The sequence below is a fragment of the Hyla sarda genome, chromosome 2 (genome assembly GCF_029499605.1).
Source record: "Hyla sarda isolate aHylSar1 chromosome 2, aHylSar1.hap1, whole genome shotgun sequence".
Taxonomy (NCBI): Eukaryota; Metazoa; Chordata; class Amphibia; order Anura; family Hylidae; genus Hyla; species Hyla sarda.
Genome location: NC_079190.1, coordinates 379,828,377 through 379,849,340, shown reverse-complemented (window position 1 = coordinate 379,849,340; position 20,964 = coordinate 379,828,377). Strand labels below are relative to the sequence as shown.

Here is a 20,964-nt window from a genome sequence, read left to right as displayed (position 1 = left end):
AAATTGGAAGCAAGAGGTAGGAGGGTCTGGAAGGGAGGGACTGCTGCTAATTAGCTGTAATGTGTCTGCTGACTCTGACTCACAGGGTCAAAGTTTGCTGCAATGTTAAAGTATAGGGGGCGGATCGAACTTCACATATGTTGGCCCGGCGATGCGAACATGCTAAATTCGCCGAGAACTGTTCACCGGCGAACAATTCGCAACATCTCTAGCTAGGAAATATAAACTGCAGTGGAAATCACATAAGGCAGCCTCACACACGCCTGGATTTATCAAGAGCATGAGCCTCTTGATAAATCCAGTGCAATCCTGCACTGGCGGGGGTTTACTTTAGACCAATGTATGAAAAGTCAGACTTGGTAAAAGTGCTGCAGTGTAATCTCTCTTTACCCCCTCCCTTTGACTCCTCAGCAGCAGTAGCAAAAGTAGCAGCTCAGTGCTTAATGTAACCCTTTCCTTGCTGTGATCCTGCTACTGTTTCTTTAAAGGGGTACTCGAGGAGGTAAGAAATAGGTTGAGCTAGCCAACTAACTCATCGAAGAAGGTGGGGCCCGCAGCGCTCCTAGGACAAGTGAGTTGCTGGGCCCCATACAGGAGATCATGGGCAGTCCCAGCAGTGGGAACCCCTACAATCAGACACATGCCCTATTTTGACATTCAGAAAGTGTGTTAACCCTTTAGGTGTTTCACAGGAATAGCAGCAAGGTAAAGGAGAAAATTCAAAATCTTCATTTTTTACACTCGCATGTTATTGTAGACCCAGTTTTTGAAAAAAAAAACATGGCATACTATTTTGGAAACTACACCCCTCAAGGAACGTAACAAGGGGTCCGCTGAGCCTTAACATCCCACAGGTGTTTGACGACTTTTCGTTAAATTCAGATGTGTAAATGACATTTTTTTTTCTCGCTAAAATGCTGGTTTTCCCCCATATTCTACATTTTTACAAGGGGTTATAGGAGAAAATGCCCCCCAAAATTTGTAACCCCAAATCTTCTGAGTATGGAAATACCCCATGTGTGGATGTCAAGTGCACTGCGGGCGAACTACAATGCTCAGAAGAGAAGAAGTCACATTTGGCTTTTGGAAAGCAAATTTTGCTGAAATGGTTTTTGGGGGGCATGTCGCATTTAGGAAGCCCCTATGGTGCCAGAACAGCAAAACAAAAAAACGGCATACTATTTTGGAAACGACACCCCTCAAGGAACATAACAAGGGGTACAGTGAGCCTTAACACCCCACAGGTGGTTGACAAATTTCCGCTACAGTTGGACGTGAAAATGAAAAATTTGATTTTTTTTCACTAAAATCCCCAAATTTTTCATTTTCACAAGGGGTAATTGGAAAAAAAGCCTCCCGAAATTTGTAACCCCATTTCTTCTGAGTATGGAAATACCACATATGTGGATGTAAAGTGCTCTGCGGGTGAACTACAATGCTCAGAAGAGAAGGAGCACCATTGAGCTTTTGGTGTGAGAATTTGGTTGGAATAGAAGTGGGAGGCCATGTGCGTTTACAAAGCCCCCCGTGGTGCCAGAACAGTGGACCCCCCCAAACGTGACCCCATTTTGGAAACTACACCCCTCACAGAATTTTATAAGGGTTGCAGTGAGTATTTACACCCGACTGGTGTTTGACAGATCTTTGGAACAGTGGGCTGTGCAAATGAAAAATTACATTTTTCATTTTCACAGACCACTGTTCAAAAAAATCTGTCAGACACCTGTGGGGTGTAAATTCTCACTGTACCCCTTATTACAATAAGCTTTGTAAACACACATGGCCTTCAATTTCGGACACATTCTCTCTCCAGAAGCACAATGGCGCTCCTTCTGAGCATTGTAGTGCACCTGCAGAGCACTTTACATCCACATTTGGGGTATGTTTTTACTCAAAAGAAATGGGGCTACAAATTTTGGGGAGCTTTTTTTCCCTATTCTCCCTTGTGAAAATGAAAAATGTAGGGTAACACCAGCATTTTAGTGAAATTTTTTTTTGTTTTTTCATTTTCACATCCAACTTTTACGAAAATTTGTCAAACACCTGTGGGGGTGTTAAGGCTCACTATACCCCTTGTTACATTCTATGAGGGGTGTCATTTCCAAAATGGGGTCACATCTGGGTATTTATTGTTTTGTGTTTATGTCAGAACCACTGTAAAATCAGCCACCCCTGTGCAAATCACCAATTTAGACCTCAAATGTACATGGTGCGCTCTCATTTCTAAGCCATGTTGTGCGCCCGCAGAGCACTTTACGCCCACATTTGGGGTAGTTCTGTAATCAGGAGAAATTGCTTTACAAATTTTGGGGGTCTTTTTTTCCTTTAACCACTTGTGAAAATTAAAAGTATGGGGCAACACCAGCATGTTAGTGTAAAAATAATTTTTTTTACACTAACATGCTGATGTAGACCCCAACTATACCTTTTCATAAGGGGTTAAAGGAGAAAAAGCCCCCCTAAATTTGTAACACAATTTCTCCCGAGTACGGACATACCCCATATGTGGCCCTAAACTGTTTCCTTGAAATACGACAGGGCTCCCAAGTGAGAGAGCGCCATGCGCATTTGAGGCCTAAATTGGGGATTTGAATCCGCCACAAAACTCCCAGCATGCCTTGACATTCAGTGGCCGTCCGGCAATACTGTGAGTTGCTGTTTTTCAACAGCCGGAGGCTGCGTTTTGGAAACAGTGCCGTACAAGACGTTTTTATTTTTTATTATTGGGGGGGGGGGGGGGGGGGAAGACTGTGTAGGGGTATGTGTATATGTAGTGTTTTACTTTTTATTTAGTGTAATGTAGTGTAGTGTTTTTTCTTGGGTACATTCACACGGTTGGGTTTACAGTGAGTTTCTCGTTGGGAGTTTGAGCTGCGGCAGAAAATTTGCCACATCTCAAACTTTCAGCAGAACTCGTTGTAAACCCGCCCGTGTTAATGTACCCTGTACATTCACATGGGGGGGTGCAAACCTCCAGCTGTTGCAAAACTACAACTCCCAGCATGCACTGACACACCATACATGCTGGGAGTTGTAGGTATGAAACAGCTGGAGGTGCATTGGTTGCGAAACACTGAGGCCCACATTTATCATTGTCTTTAGACTGTTTTTTGTGTCTAAAAAAGGGGCAAAAAAAAAGGCGCAAGCAGGGTTTTTTGCGCCTTTTTTTGCCCCTTTTTGTTTACACATTTCTGCTGATTTTGAGTTGCAATCCACTGATTTTGAGTTGCAATCCACTGATTTTGGCAATAGACATGATATGGAAGGGATTTATCATTGCGCCTTTTTGTAAAAAGGAGCAAAAAAAGGCGCTAAGCCACTGAAAAGTCTCTGAAACTACACCAGCTCAGACATGGTGTAGCTTTTTGGTGTATGTGTAGACAGAAATTTCTGAAAATGTGACCTGCACAAAATTTATCAAAGCTCTTTTACCTTTTAATAAATTTGGTGCTCCTACACATTACCAGCACACAAAAAAAAGTGTAAAAAAATGCTTCACTTGCACTGCAATGATAAATGTGGGCCTGAGAGTTTGTTACTTAACTCAGTGTTTCGCAACCAGTGTGCCTCCAGCTGTTGCAAAACTAGAACTCCGAGTATGTACAGTCTCTCAGTGCATGCTGGGAGATGTATTTTTGCAACAGCTGGCGGCACACTGGTTGCAAAACACTGAGTTAGGGAACAAACTCGGTTTCACAACCAATGTGTCTCCAGCTGTTGCAAAACTGCAACAATCAGCATGTATTGACAGTCGAAGGGCATGCTGAGAGTTGTAGTTTTGCAACAGCTGGATGCACACTGCTACAACTCCCAGAAAGTCCTTTGGTAGTCTGTGCTTGTTGGGAGTTGTAGTTATGCAACAGCTGGATGCACACTTTTTCATAGAAAAAATGTGCCTCCAGCTGTTGCATCACTACAACTCCATGCATGCACAGACTACCAAAGGGCATGCTGGGAGTTGTAGTTGGAACTCCAGCTGTGGCAAAACTATAACTCCCAGCATGCCTTTTGGCTGTGCAGGCTGCGAGTTGTTGCTTAGCAACAGCAGTAGGTGAACAGGCCTCACCTCCTGCTGTTTCCTGCCGCCGGGACCGCTGCTGCCGCCGATCCTGCTGCTGCTGTCGCCGCCACCGATCCCAAGGGGACCCCCGCCGGACCAGGGCAAGGTAGGAGACCCCCACCTGCGCCGATCGTTGCCAGCAGGGTCGTGATTGGTCGGTTGTTCCAACCGATCAATCACGTGATCGTGAGGCGGCACCTGTGCCACCTCACTCCTGCTGGGTAAGGGTGAATGGGGCTGTCTCGGACAGCCGCATTCACCCTTTTTTTCAAGGTCACCGGGTCACCAGAGACCCGATTGACCCGGAATAGCCGCAACTCGCTGGTCTGAATTGACCGTCGATTTGCGGTGATTGCCCACATGGGGGGGGGGTCTCAGGACCCCCGCAGGGGTTTGCACGGGGTGCCTGCTGATAGAAATCAGCAGTCACCCCAGTCCGGTCCCTGCCCGGCGAGCGGCGGGGACCGGAATTCTCACAGACATACCCATATGCCTTCAGTCCTTAAGGACTCGGGATGCAGGGCTTATGCCCTGCGACCTTAAGAGGTTAATAGAAAAATTATATATAACAATACCACAATACATTAGACATGACAAGAACAACCCCTATCCCATAAAAAACATATACCCCATAAAGCACTGGTGTCCCTAGCCACAATAATTCCACTTAATGATAATAGGCACATGTATGGAAATTCAGACCATAAAGATCAATAGGGATAATGAAGCATAATAAAAATTAGTGACAATGCAACACAGCTATCTCATAGCATTCATTACCTGTTCTGGGCATATTACCATTGGCCATATGGGGACCCCGTGCACCCTCAGCGGATGTCGTTTGGTGGGCAACCCCACTTCGTCAGGAGGTGTATTCACCAGGCTTACCTGACAATTTATGTGCCGCTCCCTCCTATCGGCGCACGGACCGATACCTGTAACTCCGACCTTGCAGCGTCATCAGGTATCAACGGTCATGTAATCATGACCACATCAGCCCTTAGTAGACATGTTGGGCTCAGACTTCTGCCTGAAATATCATTGTGTGCGCACCAGGATTGGACCAGGTACCAGAATAGTTTAGTGTATTGTTCCCCAGATGGTCAATGAGTGCGCAATTGCCGTGCATAATACACAATACAAAATAATGATAGGGTATAGTACCCCCAAGCATAGACATAGTCACCTGACGTGAATAATTTAATTATCTATATACATATCCCCAATATAACCAATTTATCAAAATACCCACTATTCATATGAAAATATATATATAATATATAAAAATACAATTACATATAAATTAGAACCCATATACCAAAAAAGTTATATATATTCCCAATTCATATCACCAAATTTTCTTCATATGCATACCTATGATGCCATATACCCCAATATACAGTATCCTATACATCTTCTACCATCCTGTTACCCCATATATCATTATATTATTTATATGATTCTGAGTAAATTCTATATCAATATATTATCCCAACATCAGATATTACGGAACCCATTTCTAGCACTATACTATCAGCCCAGCTCTGTTCCTGCCCTTTGGAATAGAAAGAATGAAAAATATCCATGCACCATGGAGAGGACTCTCAGGGGCATAATAACTGCTGTGAGAGCAAATCATTGTCACCACTCTGAAGGGTTAAAGGGGTACTCCGGTGAAAAATTTTTATTTTTTTTTTTTTTAAATCAACTGGTGCCAGAAAGTTAAACAGATTTGTAAATTACTTCTATTAAAAAATCTTAATCCTTCCTGTACTTATTAGCTGCTGAATACTACAGCGGAAATTATTTTCTTTTTGAAACACAGAGCTGTTTGCTGACATCATGAGCAGAGTGCTCTCTGCTGACATCTCTGTCCATTTTAGGAACTGTCCAGAACAGCATATGTTTGCTATGGGGATTTCCTTTTACTCTGGACAGTTCCTAAAATGGACAGAGATGTCAGCAGAGAGCACTGTGCTCATGATGTCAGCAGAGAGCTCTGTGTTTCAAACGGAAAATAATTTCCACTGTAGTATTCAGCAGCTAATAAGTACAGGAAGGATTAAGATTTTTTAATAGAAGTAATTTACATATCTGTTTAAATTTCTCGCACCAGTTAATAAAAAAAAAAAGAAGTTTTTCACCGTAGTACCCCTTTAATCTAACCCAAAACCCATGCAGGATTACCAAAATCCTTTGGAACGACAAGTACATCACTTTCATGCTGCCTGACTATGGAGTCATCAGGACAGTCCCTGGGGTCTTTTTCACACCCCATCAAACAGGATTGGTAGATCTCACCCTCTTTGGGTATAGGGAGGGATCAATCAAGGCTAGGAGGGCAGGCAGTAGGTCCAGGGTCCACCCTGTTGATTCATGGTTCGGGCTGCATGAAAGTGATGACAGGTTTCCTATAAAAGGTAATAATGTTCCATCTGCAATGAAACACACACTTCTTTATTTAGAAATCCAGTGTTTTTCAGTTGCTTGTGTTGTTTTTGGTTAAACATCACATTACTAAAATGGGGTTTCAGTGGGTATATAAACAGAGCACGTCGTGTGAAATATTCATAAGAAGAAGATCAAAGCTTCTACAATATTTTGTTTCCCAATTCTTTCACTAATAGCTGAAGAGGGATTGTAATGATAGAGACGAATTGTTATTATATTGTGGCTAACAGCGCCACCATGTGGACAAGCTAAGACTTTTCAGCCAATTTCATGGATTCATTTTCCGTTACTATTTTACCGTTTCCGCATTCAGACTTATGCTCAAAACCTGTCCAGAGGAAAAGCTGCCCAGTTGCCCAGAGCAACGAATCAGATTGCGTCTTCATTTGTAACCCCTTAAGGACTCGGCCTATATGGGCCTTAAGGACAATTTTATTTTTCAGTTTTCGTTTTTTCCTCCTCGCCTTCAAAAAATCATAACTCTTTTATATTTTCATCCACAGACTAGTATGAGGGCTTGTTTTTTGCACAACCAGTTGTCCGTTGTAATGCCATCACTCACTTTACCATAAAATGTATGGCGCAACCAAAAAAAAAATACTATTTGTGTGGGGAAATTAAAAAGAAAACCACAATTTTGCAAATTTTGGAAGGTTTCGTTTTCACGCCGTACAATGTACGGTAAAAATGACGTGTTCTTTATTCTTTGGGTCAATACGATTAAAATGATACCCATGATAAAATACTTTTCTATTACTGTTGTGCTTAAAAAAAATCGCAAACTTTTTAACCAAATTAGTACGTTTAAAATCCCCCTATTTTGAAGACCTATAACTTTTTCATTTTTTCGTATAAGTGGCGGTATGAGGGCTCATTTTTTGCCATTTAGTACCATATTTGCTTATATAAAACTTTTAATCAATGTTTTATAAATTTTTGGGGGAATAAAATGTTATATACAAAAGCAGATATTTTGGACTTTTTTTTTACGTTCACGCTGTTCAACGTACAGTATCACTAACATTTTATTTTAATAGTACAGATATTTACGCACGCGGCGATATCAAATATGTATATAAAATATTTTTTTAACAAATTTTGGGGCTGAAATAGGGAAAATGGGACAATTTACGTTTTTATTGGGGGAGGAGGTTTTTCAAATTTTTTGCACTTTTTGTTTTTACTTTTATTTTTACACTTTAATAGTCCCCATAGGGTACTATTTATAGCAATCACTCGATTGCTAATCCTGTTCAGTGCTATGTATAGGACATAGCACTGATCAGTGTTATCGGTCATCTTCTGCTCTGGTCTGCGGGAAGGCAGATCAGAGCAGGAGACGCCGGGAAGGCAGCGGAGCCAGGTGAAGGGACCTCCAGCTGCCGTGCTGGATGATCGGATCGCCGCGGCAGCGCTGCGGGCGATCCGATCATCCATTTTAGTGACTGCGATGCTGCAGATGCCATGATCTGTATTGATCATGGCATCAGAGGGGTTAATGGCAGACATCCGCGGGATCGCGGATGTCCGCCATTACCAGCGGGTCCCTGGCTGCGATCAGCAGCCGGAACCTGCCGCGCATGATCCGGGCATCGCTCCGATGCTCGCGGTTATGCTTAGGACGTAAATGTACGTCCTGGTGCGTTAAGTACCAGCTCACCAGGACCTACATTTATGTCCTGCATCGTTAAGGGGTTAACAAGGCCTCTACAAAATGAAAGAAGCTATTTGATTGGTTGCTATGGGCAACTGGGCATCTTTTCCTCTGCACAGGTTTTGATAAATCTCACCCATGAGTCTATATTTAGATTGTTGTTGCCATTCACTTTGATTAATTGATCCTGTAGAGCAGCCTCTGGCTGTCCGGGCATGCTGGGAGTTGTAGTTTTGCAACCCCTGGAGACACACTGTTTGGAAAACACTGTTGTAGAGATATACTTGTAACAGTTTAGCTATGTTCCGAGAATAGAGTTAGGCATTGTTCACACAGTGGAAAAAACACAGACGGACAGAACCGCTTGGAAATGCGCCGTCTCCATAAGCGGCCATTTCCGAGTGGATTCTGCCGAAAGAGTTAACATGTTTATTCTTTCAGAAGAGAGCGGAATCAGAATTTCCGCAGCAGCAAATATCTGCTGTGGAAATTACCCCATGTGCACAGTGCAGCAGAATCCCATTAAAAACAATGATGCCAATTTGTGTAATAGGGTCGGTAGGGCGATGGGCGCTCATATTGGGTAGGGGGTTAAGCTGTGTAATACACCCTTAAACTATAAGCTCTTAGCACCTTTATCTTTTATGAGCATCTTATAGATAACTTTACCCATGGCACCAAGAAAGAGTTGTTTGAAAAGAATGAAAGGTTTATGTGTGTGAATACAATCATGATAGGTAGAAGTGATTACAATAATAGAGCGATGGGATATATTTATTGGGGAAAATTGTACAGCTTAAAAGGGGTACTGCGGTGGAAAACAATTTTTTTTTTTCAAATCAACTGGTTCAAGAAAGTTAAACAGATTTGTAAATAACTTCTATTTAAAATTTGTAATCCTTCCAGTACTTATCAGCTGCTGTATGCTTCAGAGGAAGGTGCATTTCTTTCTGGAGTTCTTTTCAGTCTGACCACAGGGCTCTCTGCTGACACCTCTGTCCATGTCAGGAACTGTCCAAAGTACAAGCCAATCCCCATAGAAAAGCTCTCCTGCTCAGGACAGTTCCTAATATGGATAGAGGTGTCAGCAGAGAGCACTGTGATCAGACAGAAAAGAACTCCATAAAGAAAAACAACTTCCTCTGTAGTTTACAGCAGCTGATAAGTACTAGAAGGATTGAGATTTTTTTATAGAAGTAATTTCCAAATGTGTTTAACTTTCTGGCACCAGCTGATTTGAAAAAAATAGTTTTCCACCGGAGTACCCCTTTAAAGGAGGCTCTAGAACTCTGTAGGCCACCTCTAGCCTGGATATAAGATGATATACAGTTGGCAATGGAGGCATATAGGTTCTGTATGGTATCCCTTGGACATTCGCCCACAGATGTAGCAAATATGCCTGTAGATTCTGCACTTGCCTTAGTTGGCATTTCAGCTGTTTCCATAAATAATCAATTGGCACTAAACCTAGTGACCAGGCAGGCCAAGGAGATGTTGCAATCTGGCTGAGACAGCTGTTCGGGTGAGAATTATCCTGCTAAAAAATGCCAGTTGTAAGCCATAAGAGGTATCACGTGGCCGCAGGAAGTCCTGCACTTATCACTGATCTGTTAGTGTCCCTCATATCACTACTAGGGATGACCGATTGTCATATGTGATGGCTCCTCAGATCATCACACCAGCGTTCATGGACAGTATGTCACTGAACAGCAAAAGCAGCATTGAAGCCCTTTCCACAAAGGCGATCGCAGGGTTAAACGTCCATTAGAAAATCCCTAACGGACGTTAGAAAATCCCATAGTCTATGAGATTTTTCTAATAGCCGTTTTAACCTGTTATCGCCTGTCATTTATAACGGACGTTATTTTGGGACGGGCGATTGAACGGAAGAAATACTGCATGCACTATTTCTCCCGTTACTATTTTCCATCACAAAATAACGTCTGTTATAAATAACAGGCAATAACGGGTTAAAACGGCTATTAGAAAAATCCCATAGACTATAATGGGGTTTTCTAACGTCCGTTAGGGAATTTCTAATGGCTGTTTAACCCCGCGATCGCCCGCTATTTTATAACGGGCATTATATAACGGGTACTTTTCATAGTGTGAAAGCAGCCTAAGCTGTCCATAGTCAGAGGCCTATTGTGCCCAGTAATTTATCCAGTCCAGATTATGATGCATCTTACCAACATATGTTAAGCTGTGTTCATTCTCATCAGGTTCAATGTAGTTAAGGCGATTATATTTTGACTTTGCAGATTTGTACAGACTTAGCAAATTTGGTGTCTTGTCACCATAGACATTACTTGGTCGAATTACACATGTGATAAGTTTCTTTCCATTTTTGGTCTGCAATGAAAGATTAAAAAGTAACTGATTTACATGTTTACTTTTAACATGTATCTGTGTAACTTACAGGTATATACTTAAAGGAGAACTGTAGAGCAATATAACTTATCCCCTATCCCCACTGTAGTAGTCCTAACTCAATCAACAGGGGAGCAGCTATGGGTGGCGGGTCGTGTGTCTTGGAGGCTGCTTGCTGGTGTTGGGGAAACTGACAAGCCTTCTATGTCTTGGCCCAATTTTCTAGGAAGCCAATTATAATTCTACAGTTCTTTATTATATGGCACCAACATATTCTGCGGAGCCTACAGATGTAGCCATGGTTATCTTGAGTACAATATAACCCAACATAGCAATGTTTTGAAGAATATCCTAATAGAACAGGGATCAATAGAAGGCACTGGAACTTAGGCTTAACGCATTAGGATAACTTATCTCAACTTAAGGAGTACGGAACAATATCCTAACGTACCAGGGATCAAGATGATCTAGTCTACATCTTATTTAATTGTTTGTAAGTGTGGAAAGAAACTGAAAGAACCCAAAGTCAACACATGAAGAACATAGGAACTCCTTACAGATATTGAGGGAGATTTATCAAAACCAGTGCAGAGGAAAAGTTGACCAGTTGCACATAGAAACCAATCAGATCGATTCTTTTATTTTTTAAAAAGGCCTCTGAAAAATAAAAGAAAATGATTTGATTGGTTGCTATGGTCAACTGGACAATTTTTCCTCTGCACAAGTTTTGGTAAATCTCCATTGTCCTTAGAGAAATTTGATCCGAGAACCCCCATCCCACCCCCCTGTGCTAAGCACTGTGCTACTTACATTATCTGTATGTTTATGGCATGTGGGAGATAACTAGAGTTCTTAAAGGACACCCAAAAATACAGGGAAGACATACAGGCTAATATTTTTCGCACATGTATGGGGTTGTGTTGATAAAATGGGTATTAGCATTGTGTGTTAGTGTGGATGAGGCTGGACCAGCCAACAAGCCTATGGAGTACAGTATTGTGGACTCACTTTGGTATATATTGTACAGGAGATTTAATGATGCACATGTGTTAGGCACATGCTATTTTTTTATTGTAATTTTATGTTATTGTCATGTTTTATATATTCAAATACAAATAAGAAAGTTAAAGACATTTGCACATTGTCCTTGGCTAGCTTTGAATCTTCTACCCCAGTGCTTTAGTACAGCAGGGCTAAAACCTGGCCATGGCACTAGCCCAGGGAATCCAAAATCAAGATTTGTAAAGTTAATCTTAATGACAAACAAAATGCAAAAAATAAATAAATAAATGAATGAATACAAACAGACAAACATATATATTATATCTGTGTTGCATTACTTGTTGCCCATTAGCCAACCGGGTCAGTTTTTCAGCTTGTGCCTTGGTTCTTCCATATGAAAGTGAAGGTTCACCAGGGTATAAAGTGTCCTCTGTGACTCTTAAAATAAAACATGCATCTAGTTAGGGTTAAATAGTGGTCAGAAAAGTTTTAAAAGCAGAAAATATAAGTTGTGTTCAAATGTAGGAATACAAAATGATGCAACTTTATCATTTATAGAATGGCAATCAAATTAGTAGAAAGAGAAAATTGCACTCACCCGTATACATCCGATGATTGGTGAAACTTCAGCGAGTTAATTCATATCGGTGCGGTGGCAGGGAGTAGCGGTCGGCATAAAGCCGTTGGACGGCAGAGACGAGGCAGCGCTCCTTTCGCGGTCTTGCCTGCTTTCTCAAGAGGCTTGAGAAAGCGGGCAAGACCGTGAAAGGAGCACTGCCTCGTCTCTGCGATCCAACGGCTTTATGCCGATCACTACTCCCTGCCATCGCACCGATATGAATTAACTCGCTGAAGTTTCAACGATCATCGGACGTATACTGGTGAGTGCAATTCTCTCTTTCTACTAATTTGATTGCCTCGCATTCTCTGCTTATTGTGGATTTGCACCCCCAGAGTCCACATATTAGTTGGAACCCTGATGCCGTTTATGTATCTCTTTGCTCAGTTTGTTGCCCTAGTGTATTGTCCCGCCACAGTGCCAGCACTAGCTTTCTCATCCTAAGTATCATTTGTAGAATGACTCAATATTTAGTGACTCAAAGTTTAGTAGCATGCTAAAATAGGAAACTTCTATATCCTTGCATCTACAGAATTTTCTTTTAATAAAAACTATTAAAAGTCTACTATAGACCATCAGTGGAGTCCTCTACATTAGGCAACCGTGGGCCACACAATGATTTAGAGGAGACTCTCTTGAGGAAGGGCTGGGTGCAAAATGTTATGTGGTTTAATATAGAGGACTATGTGTCCAAATTAAATAAAAATTTCCTGATGTCAGAATACTGGAGAAATTTATCACATATTTTGAACTCCTTTTTCGCTATTGAAAAAGAGATCGAGCAGATCTCGAAACCCGTCTAGTCTTGACCCTTATTTACAACTAATACCATCGATACATACAAGATTGCTCACTATCTAATATACCAAAGTCCCAGCAATTCCTAACGGTTACTGCATCTTGGCGCAAGGAGCGCATGAGAAGGACGCCAACAGCTTCATCACTACACTTACCCTCAAACCGGCAGCAGATCTTTACCTCCTCAAGATCGCCAGTGCTGACGTCCCGTGGTTCCAGAAGCGACTAGGTGGCTGTGCTGGAAGCCACAGAGGTTAAGTGCGAGAGTGCCGAGGGACCTCATCTGGATTGATGAGATACACACCAACTGTCCTTTACAGTAACTGTGATACATAGGGGGAGATTTATTAAAATCTGTGCAGAGTAAAAGCTGACCAGTTGTCCACAGCAACCAATCAGATTGCTTCTTTCATTCTTCAGAGGCCTTTTAACCTGTTACGGATGCAGGGAGTATGGGTACACCCTTGTGCTTGAGTCCTACCTGCACGCCCTGGTCCCATTACCGGCATTTAAAACACGCTCACTGGCTGAGCGTGCGTTAAACCCTGCGGGTCCTGACTGTTATCAGCAGCCAGGAACCAGGGTTAATGCCAGACATCACCGATCGGGCCAATGTCCGGCATTAACCCTTTAGATGCTGCGATCAAGTTGATTGCTGCATCTAAAGTAAAAGTGAAAGCATTCTGGCAGCACAGTGGAGCTGATCGGGACCATCGCGATGAAATTGTGATTTCCCGATCCGCTGAGAGGATGGCGGTAGGGCCATTACCTGCCTCCTCGCTGTGCGATCGGTCCTTTGCTGCTCCAAGCCAGCCCTAGAGTCTGTAGCAGCAGAGCACCGATAACACTGATCAATGCTATGCTATGGCATAAGATTGCATGGTATAGCCACCTATGGGGGCAAAAAAAAAAAGTGTAAAAAAAAAAGTTAATAAATGTGAATAAGCCCCTCCTCTAATAAAAGTTTGAATCACCCCCCATTTCCCATTTTATTAATACAATAATGTAATAAAAATTTAAAATAATGATATGTGGTACCGCCGCATGTGTAACTTTAAATATAAGGTTAGCTAAACCCAATGGCATACACGTAAAAAAAAAATACCAAAGTCCAAAATTGTGCATTTTTGTTCACTTCATATACCATAAAAAAATTACTAAAAAGCGCAAAATGTCCCATTAAAACAAAAATGGCACCAATAAAAACTACAGACCGCAGTGCAAAAAATTATCCCTCATATAGCCCGATATGCGGAAAAATAAAAAAAGTTATATATTTAAACATACTAATTTTGGTGCATGTAGTTATAATTTTTTTAAGTAGTAAAATAAAATAAAGCCTACATAAATTGGGTATGTATGTAACCATATGGGCCTATAGAATAAAGATAAGGGGTCAATTTTACTGAAAAGTGCACTGTGTAGAAACGGAAGCCCTAAAAAGCTAGCAAAATGGCTTTTATTATTTTTTTTTCACCCCACAAAAGATTTTTATGTTTCACCACAGATTATGTTCTAAAATAAGTGATGTCATTACAAAGTACAATTGATGACGTAAAAAACAAGCCCTTATATGGGTTAGTAGGTGCCAAATTTAACACGTTATGAGTTCTTAAGGTGAAAACGGGCTCAGTCCTTAAGGTGTTGAAAATGAAAGAAGCAATCTGATTGGTTGCTATGGGCTACTGGTCAACCTTTACTCTGCACCGGTTTTGATAAATCTCCCCCACAGCATCACAGTGATAGAATTGGGTAGAGGAGACTCCATTTTGTTTTCTTAAAGACTCCATTTTATCATTCTTGTTTTTCTACATAACTCCTGAATTTTTGGACTTGAGACAATTGGTGTTTTATATTCAAGCCTACAGGACGTGGGATGCACTCTTATCTTTTCCTACACAGATATGTCCTTGAAACAATGGCTTATTAGATTTCAGCTTAGCTATGTATTTTTGTATTCAACTTTCTGCTGACTACGCAAATGATTTACGGTTTCCTGTCTTTCATACAATTTAAAGTTTACTGCGCATGCCCTATATACTTGTATAAGAAAGCTTATTTTAAGCAAAGAGTCAGTCTTAGTTACTGCACTCGACTTAGTTACAGCAGTTGTGTCTGTGTCTATTATTTGAGTAGCAGGAGGCGTTGGGGGACTGACTGGGAGACTGCAGCTCTGACAAGCCTTCAACGCACTAATTGGGAATCCACCGGTAAAAGAAGACTCGACCATTAGGTTCGAACCTAACAACAGCATAGAAGTACATCGGGGGTACATAGCTTCCCATACAGCAAAAGTGGTCTTCATAGAAGACAACAAGTACTATAGACTATTCCATATAACTTGATGTTATTATTATTGTGCAGCATCTGACCGAACTATCATAGATAGCAGTTGATCCATTATATATATTGCCACGGGCTGCATATACAAATATTATATGAGCGATCTGCCTAATCAGCATGTAACTCATGCTTTTTTTGCCATATATTTGTAACAGATCTGCATGAAAAAAAACTCTTACCCTTATGTATTAAGTCCAAGTCCTTATGCATCACAAGCTGTAAATACAGCCCTAAGTGTATGCAGTCCCAACCAGAGAATGAGAATAGGAAAATATAAAAATATTAGTTGTGTTCCCTCATTCTTTCTACCCCCAAGGAGCAGAAGAGCCTCTACAGATTCGAATTGTTTATATATCAAATTTTGTTATTTCTCCCTTTTATTTGAACCCTTTAATGAAGTGGCCTATTTTGAGCATCACCCCCCCCCCCTTTATCAGATTGAGAAAAATACTGATTAATCCGTGATTATTTTCATCTATGTATATGCCATGCATGTATTACTTATGCATATATGTTTTATTTTGATAAAAGAGAGGTTTTATTTTTCCTTTAGCTCCACTCACTTTGTATTGTCACCAGTTTGTGTGTTATAAAAACCCTATGTGACTTGTAGTACTTGTAGACGCAGGGGGAAGTGACCACTCTCCCTGAAACACTTTGTTTGTCTTTTATTGTTTTGAATGTTAAACAAGTCCTACCTTTATCAATCAAAAGTTAGCAGCGCCAGGAAACAAGCGTTTTGTTTATTTTCTATCCTCGCCATTTTAAGAAAATGAGGGCCACTATGTGCGTGCACTTCGGTGGTTTTAGACTTTATCCTGACTGCAATCTACACAACTATAGTACACTTTTAGACTATGTTCACACATCAGAATTTCTGCATGGAATTTAGCATAAATCTATAGCCAATGTACTGGAAATTGAATTCCTGCAGCAGAAATTCTGTTGTGTGAATAGGACAGCAGAATACCATTGAAGTGTGTGTGTGTGTGTGTGTGTATATATATATATATATATATATATATATATACGGAATTCATTCAGAATTTTCATGCAGAATTCCATGCAGAAATTCTGGCGTGTGAACATAGCCTTACTCTCTAGCCAGAGTATTGCTTACAAAATTCATTCCACAGACGTGATTTTCTTACCTCACCAGTGGATCATTATTTATATTTGGTCCTACTGCAGCTATTGAACTCGTGTAGACTAAGTAAGGCACATCCTTCACCAAACATGCATTTATTACATTTTCTGTCCCTGTGTATAATAAAAAAAAAAAAACATTATATGCATTTTCTCTCTTTAAATCACAGTATAGGTACTTTAATACTTTTGCACAGGCTCTCATAACAGTGAAGTTGACCCAACTGAGATTCTTCCTGCTGGCGCATCCAGATGGGTATCCCCTGACTTGTGATTGATCTGCCTAACCGGATAAGGACCAAGAGACAAGCAACGTCATGTTTTATTTGTGTGCCATTAGGCCATTGATATATTTCTCCTAAAAACTCCCTTTTGACTGTAGTGGACACCCTTTCAGCATGAAATAGGCATGGTGAAAACACTGTGTAGTCTCTCACTCTCAACTCCTCATACTCAACTCCAGTCAAGGGAATTGTATTTTATATGAAAAAGGAAGAGTTATCCAGCCCGGATGCTCTCAAACAGAAGGACTAGAGATGAGCGAATAGAATCGGACGAATCCAAATTCGTTACGAATTTCATGGAAAATTCGATTCATAACCAATCCGAATATCACTGCGATTCGATAAGACAAATCGCTTCATTAACTCCATTATGTGTGGGCCAGGGGAGCTAAAATGGCAGCTACATGTGTGAGGACATGGGGTAAGGAATTCTGGGAAGGTGGGTAGGAGGGATCACCCTGAATCACATGGTGGCATGCAGCCTATCAGCAGACAGCCAGCCCTGTGATGTCACAACCCTATATATTCGGCAGCCATTAGCTCAGAGAGCAGACTGTGTGTTACTGACAATACAGATCTTATTCTTCACGGCAGCGAATCCATTCACCTCAAGCCTGCATATCTGCAGACAGGCAGGGACAGTTCAGAGTAAAAGAGAGAGTACACTTATTTCTGGTGCAACCTTTTTGGGGCTTATTATCCATAAATAAGTGAAATATATACGCACCCAGCAGTTCTACAAGTATGTCGGGCAGAGAAGGGCCAAGCCGTACACAGAGGAGTGGCAGAGGCCTAAATTCATCAGGCGCAGGCAGAGGTCGCAGCAGACTAGGGCTCATGTCAGCAGGAGTCTTAGCAAGAGGCCTGAACTCCCGGTATCAGCTAGCAGTCGTGTCTTGACTAGTAACCCATCTGCCGTCATTGATAGGATAAAGTGGATGACCGAGTTAACCAAAGCGACTTCTGACAGTGAGCAGTCCCTGTCCTCCAACTGCCTCTGTCCTATGCTGTTTCCTCCTCCAGAGAAGTATTGTATGCTGTGGGCTCAGCTCCACTATACAGCGAGGACAGTCAACTAGAGGACAGTCAGCAGCTACTGCCCAGCCAATAAGTGGAGGAGACATCCGCTGCTTCCTCCGCTAGGGCAAGTAGTATTGAGGAGAGTGGGAGGTGGTGTTGCGAGCGTTCAGGCCTCTGAAACAGACACCGTTGAGGAACTTGAGGATAACATCAGTGACGTGCAGACACAACTCGATGATGATGATGAAGCCTATCTCACTTGGGAGCCGGGTGCAGAAGGAGCTTTATCATGATCAGGAGAAGAGGATGACAGGTTGAACAGGAGGCAGCAGCTGAGCCAGCAAGGTGGTAGCATGGTTTGGAGTCAGCATGGTGGCAGAAGTGGGAAGTCTGGATCCAAATGTGCCCAGTATAGACCACCTGCTTTGCGGCAGCCTACCTGCCCGGGAGGTAGTGGAGCAGGGGTTCCCAGAGTCGGCGGCAGTAGCAGTCAGTCAGTGTGGAATGTTGGGGGGAAAATCAGCTACTCGGCGGCATGGTAGTTTTTTTTTTATCAAGCACCCGGATGATGTTAACATGGTCACATGCAAGGTGTGTCGGCAGAAGGTGAAGCGTGGCCAGGGTCCCAATGTTGGCAACATGGCCCTGTATCAACATATGCAGCATCACCATCAAGCAGCCTGGGAGAACCGTAGCTCCGATGCAGTGGTCCAGCCTGTTGCAGCAACAGCTGCATCGCCCATTGGCATGCCGCTCCCTGTTTCAGCCAGCCAAGGCTCCACCACCTCAGCCTAAGGGAGCAGTCTGTCATTCCCATCTTCTGTTGGTCCAGATGCTCCTGCTCCTCCTACTTCTCGTCAGTTCTTCCAGCTGCAATCTGTCACTGAAGCGATGTCCAAGAGACAGCAATATGTGCCCACTCATCCAACGACGCAGAAGCTGAATGTGCTCCTGTCCAAGTTGCTGGTGCTGCAGTCCCTCCCTTTTCAAGTGGTGGACTCTGCACCTTTCAGAGAACTGATGGCTTGTGCCGAGCCAAGGTGGAGAGTCCCAAGCCATGATTTCTTTTTGAAAAAGGCAGTACCAGCCCTACAGAAGATGGGCTAGTCCTTGAGCCTGTCGGTTTGTACCAAAGTGCACGGCAGCGCTAACATGTGGAGCTGTAACTACGGTCAGGGACAATACATGTCCTTTACGGCCCACTGGGTGAATGTGGTTCCTGCACAGCCACACCAGCAACTTGGCCAGGTCACGCCACTTCCGCCTCCACGCTCTCACGACGTTGGTCCTGCAATAATGTCCGACTCACAGTGCCCCTCTAGCATACCAAGTGTGCAGGGCACTGCAGTGTCACACAGGGAGGACTTGCTCAAAGTGATTCGTCAAGAAATCAAATCATGGCTTACTCCACGAAAACTGGAAATGGGAACCATGGTGACCAACAACGGAAGAACATTTTGTCTGTACTGCATCAAGGAAGCCTGAGCCATGCGCCCTGCATGGCACACATGTTCAATCTGGTTGTCATGCATTTCCTAAAGTGTTCCACCCAATTGCAAGACATCCAAAAATGGCAAGGAAACTTTGCATGCACTTCAGACACTCGTACACTGCAAAGCACACCCTTCTTGAGCTGCAGCATCAGAACGGTATCCCCCAACATAGTCTGATATGCGACGTTTCCACACGTTGGAATTCCACCCTCCATATGTTGGTCCAACTTTACGAACAGAGAAAGGCCATCAACGATTTCTTGATGATCCAAGCGGATAGGGGGACTCCCTTGTGTAACTTCAATGTCAACCAGTGTCAGCTCATACATATGCCTGCATCATAAAGTTGACATGTTTTTACTTTTGGAAGACATCAGAGGGCTTCAAAGTTCAGCAGCAATTTTGACATTCTTTAAAAAAAATTCAAAATCAGAATTTTTCAGGGACCAGTTCAGTTTGAGGTGGATTTGAAGGGCCTTCATATAAGAAATACCCCATAAATTACCCCGTTATAAAAACTGTACCCCTCAATGTATTCAAAATGACATTCAGTAAGTATGTTAACCCTTTAGGTGTTTCACAGGAATAGCAGCAAAGTGAAGGAGAAAATTCAAATTCTTAATTTTTTACACTCGCATGTTCTTGTAGACCCAGTTTTTGAATTTTTTCGTAAAAAGAGAGAAATTCCCCTAAAATGTGTAACCCAATTTCTCTTGAGAAAGTAAATCTCTCACATGTGAACGTAAAGTGCTCTGTGGGTGCACTAGAGGGCTCAGAAGGGAAGGAGCGACAATGGGATTTTGGAGAGTTTTTCTGAAATGGTTTTTGGGGGGCATGTCACATTTAGGAAGCCCCTATGGTGCCAGAACAAAAGAAAAAAAAACACATGGCATACTATTTTGGAATCTACACCCCTCAAGGAACGTAACAAGGCGTACAGTGAGCCTTACCACCCCATAGGTGTTTGACGACTTTTCATTAAAGTTGGATGTCTACATGAATTTATTTTTCACTATAATGCATTTTTTCCCCCAAATTTACCATTTTTACAAGAGGTACTAGGAGAAAATGAACCCCAAAACTTGTAACCCCATTTCTTCTGAGTATGAAAATACCCCATGTGTGGATGTAATGTACTCTGCTGGCGCACAACAATGCTCAGAAGAGAAGGAGCGCCATTGGGCTTTTGAAAAGAAAATTTGTTTGGAATGGAAGTCTGGGGCCATGTGCGTTTACAAAGCCCCCCAAGGTGCCAGAACAGTGGACTCACATGTGACCCTATTTCGGAAACTAAACCCCTCACGGAATCTAATATGGGGTTCAGTGAGCATTTACACTCTACTGGGGTTTGGCAGACTTTTGGAACAGTGGGCTGGGCAAATGAAAAATGACATTTTTAATTTTCATGGACCACTGTTCCAAAAATCTGTCAGACACCTGTGGGGCGTAAATGCTCACTGTGGCCCTTATTACATTACATGAGGGGTGTAGTTTCCACAATAGGGTCACATGTGGGAGGGGTCCACTGTTCTGACACCATGGGGGCTTTGTAAACGCACATGGCCTTCAATTCCAAACACATTCTCTCTCCAAAAGCCCAATGGCGCTCCTTCTCTTCTGAGCCCTGTAGTTCGCCCGCAGAGCACTTTACATCCACATATGAGGTATTTATATACTCAGAAGAAATGGTATTACAAATTATGGGGGGCTTTTTTGCTATTACC

The 20,964-nt window shown here is 42.3% G+C and overlaps 1 protein-coding gene across 1 annotated transcript in view; it reads right to left on the bottom strand.

Annotated features, from left to right (window-relative positions):
• The window catches only part of LOC130356665 (3 beta-hydroxysteroid dehydrogenase type 7-like), a 38,151-nt gene that overhangs the window by 7,096 nt on the left and 10,091 nt on the right, over positions 1-20,964 (bottom strand). The window contains exons 3-5 of the mRNA XM_056558486.1: positions 16,449-16,557; positions 11,876-11,975; positions 10,355-10,517 (exon numbers count right to left, since the gene is read on the bottom strand). Of these exons, the coding sequence (XP_056414461.1) occupies positions 10,355-10,517; positions 11,876-11,975; positions 16,449-16,557 (372 nt within the window). The remainder of the gene's footprint in view (positions 1-10,354; positions 10,518-11,875; positions 11,976-16,448; positions 16,558-20,964) is intronic.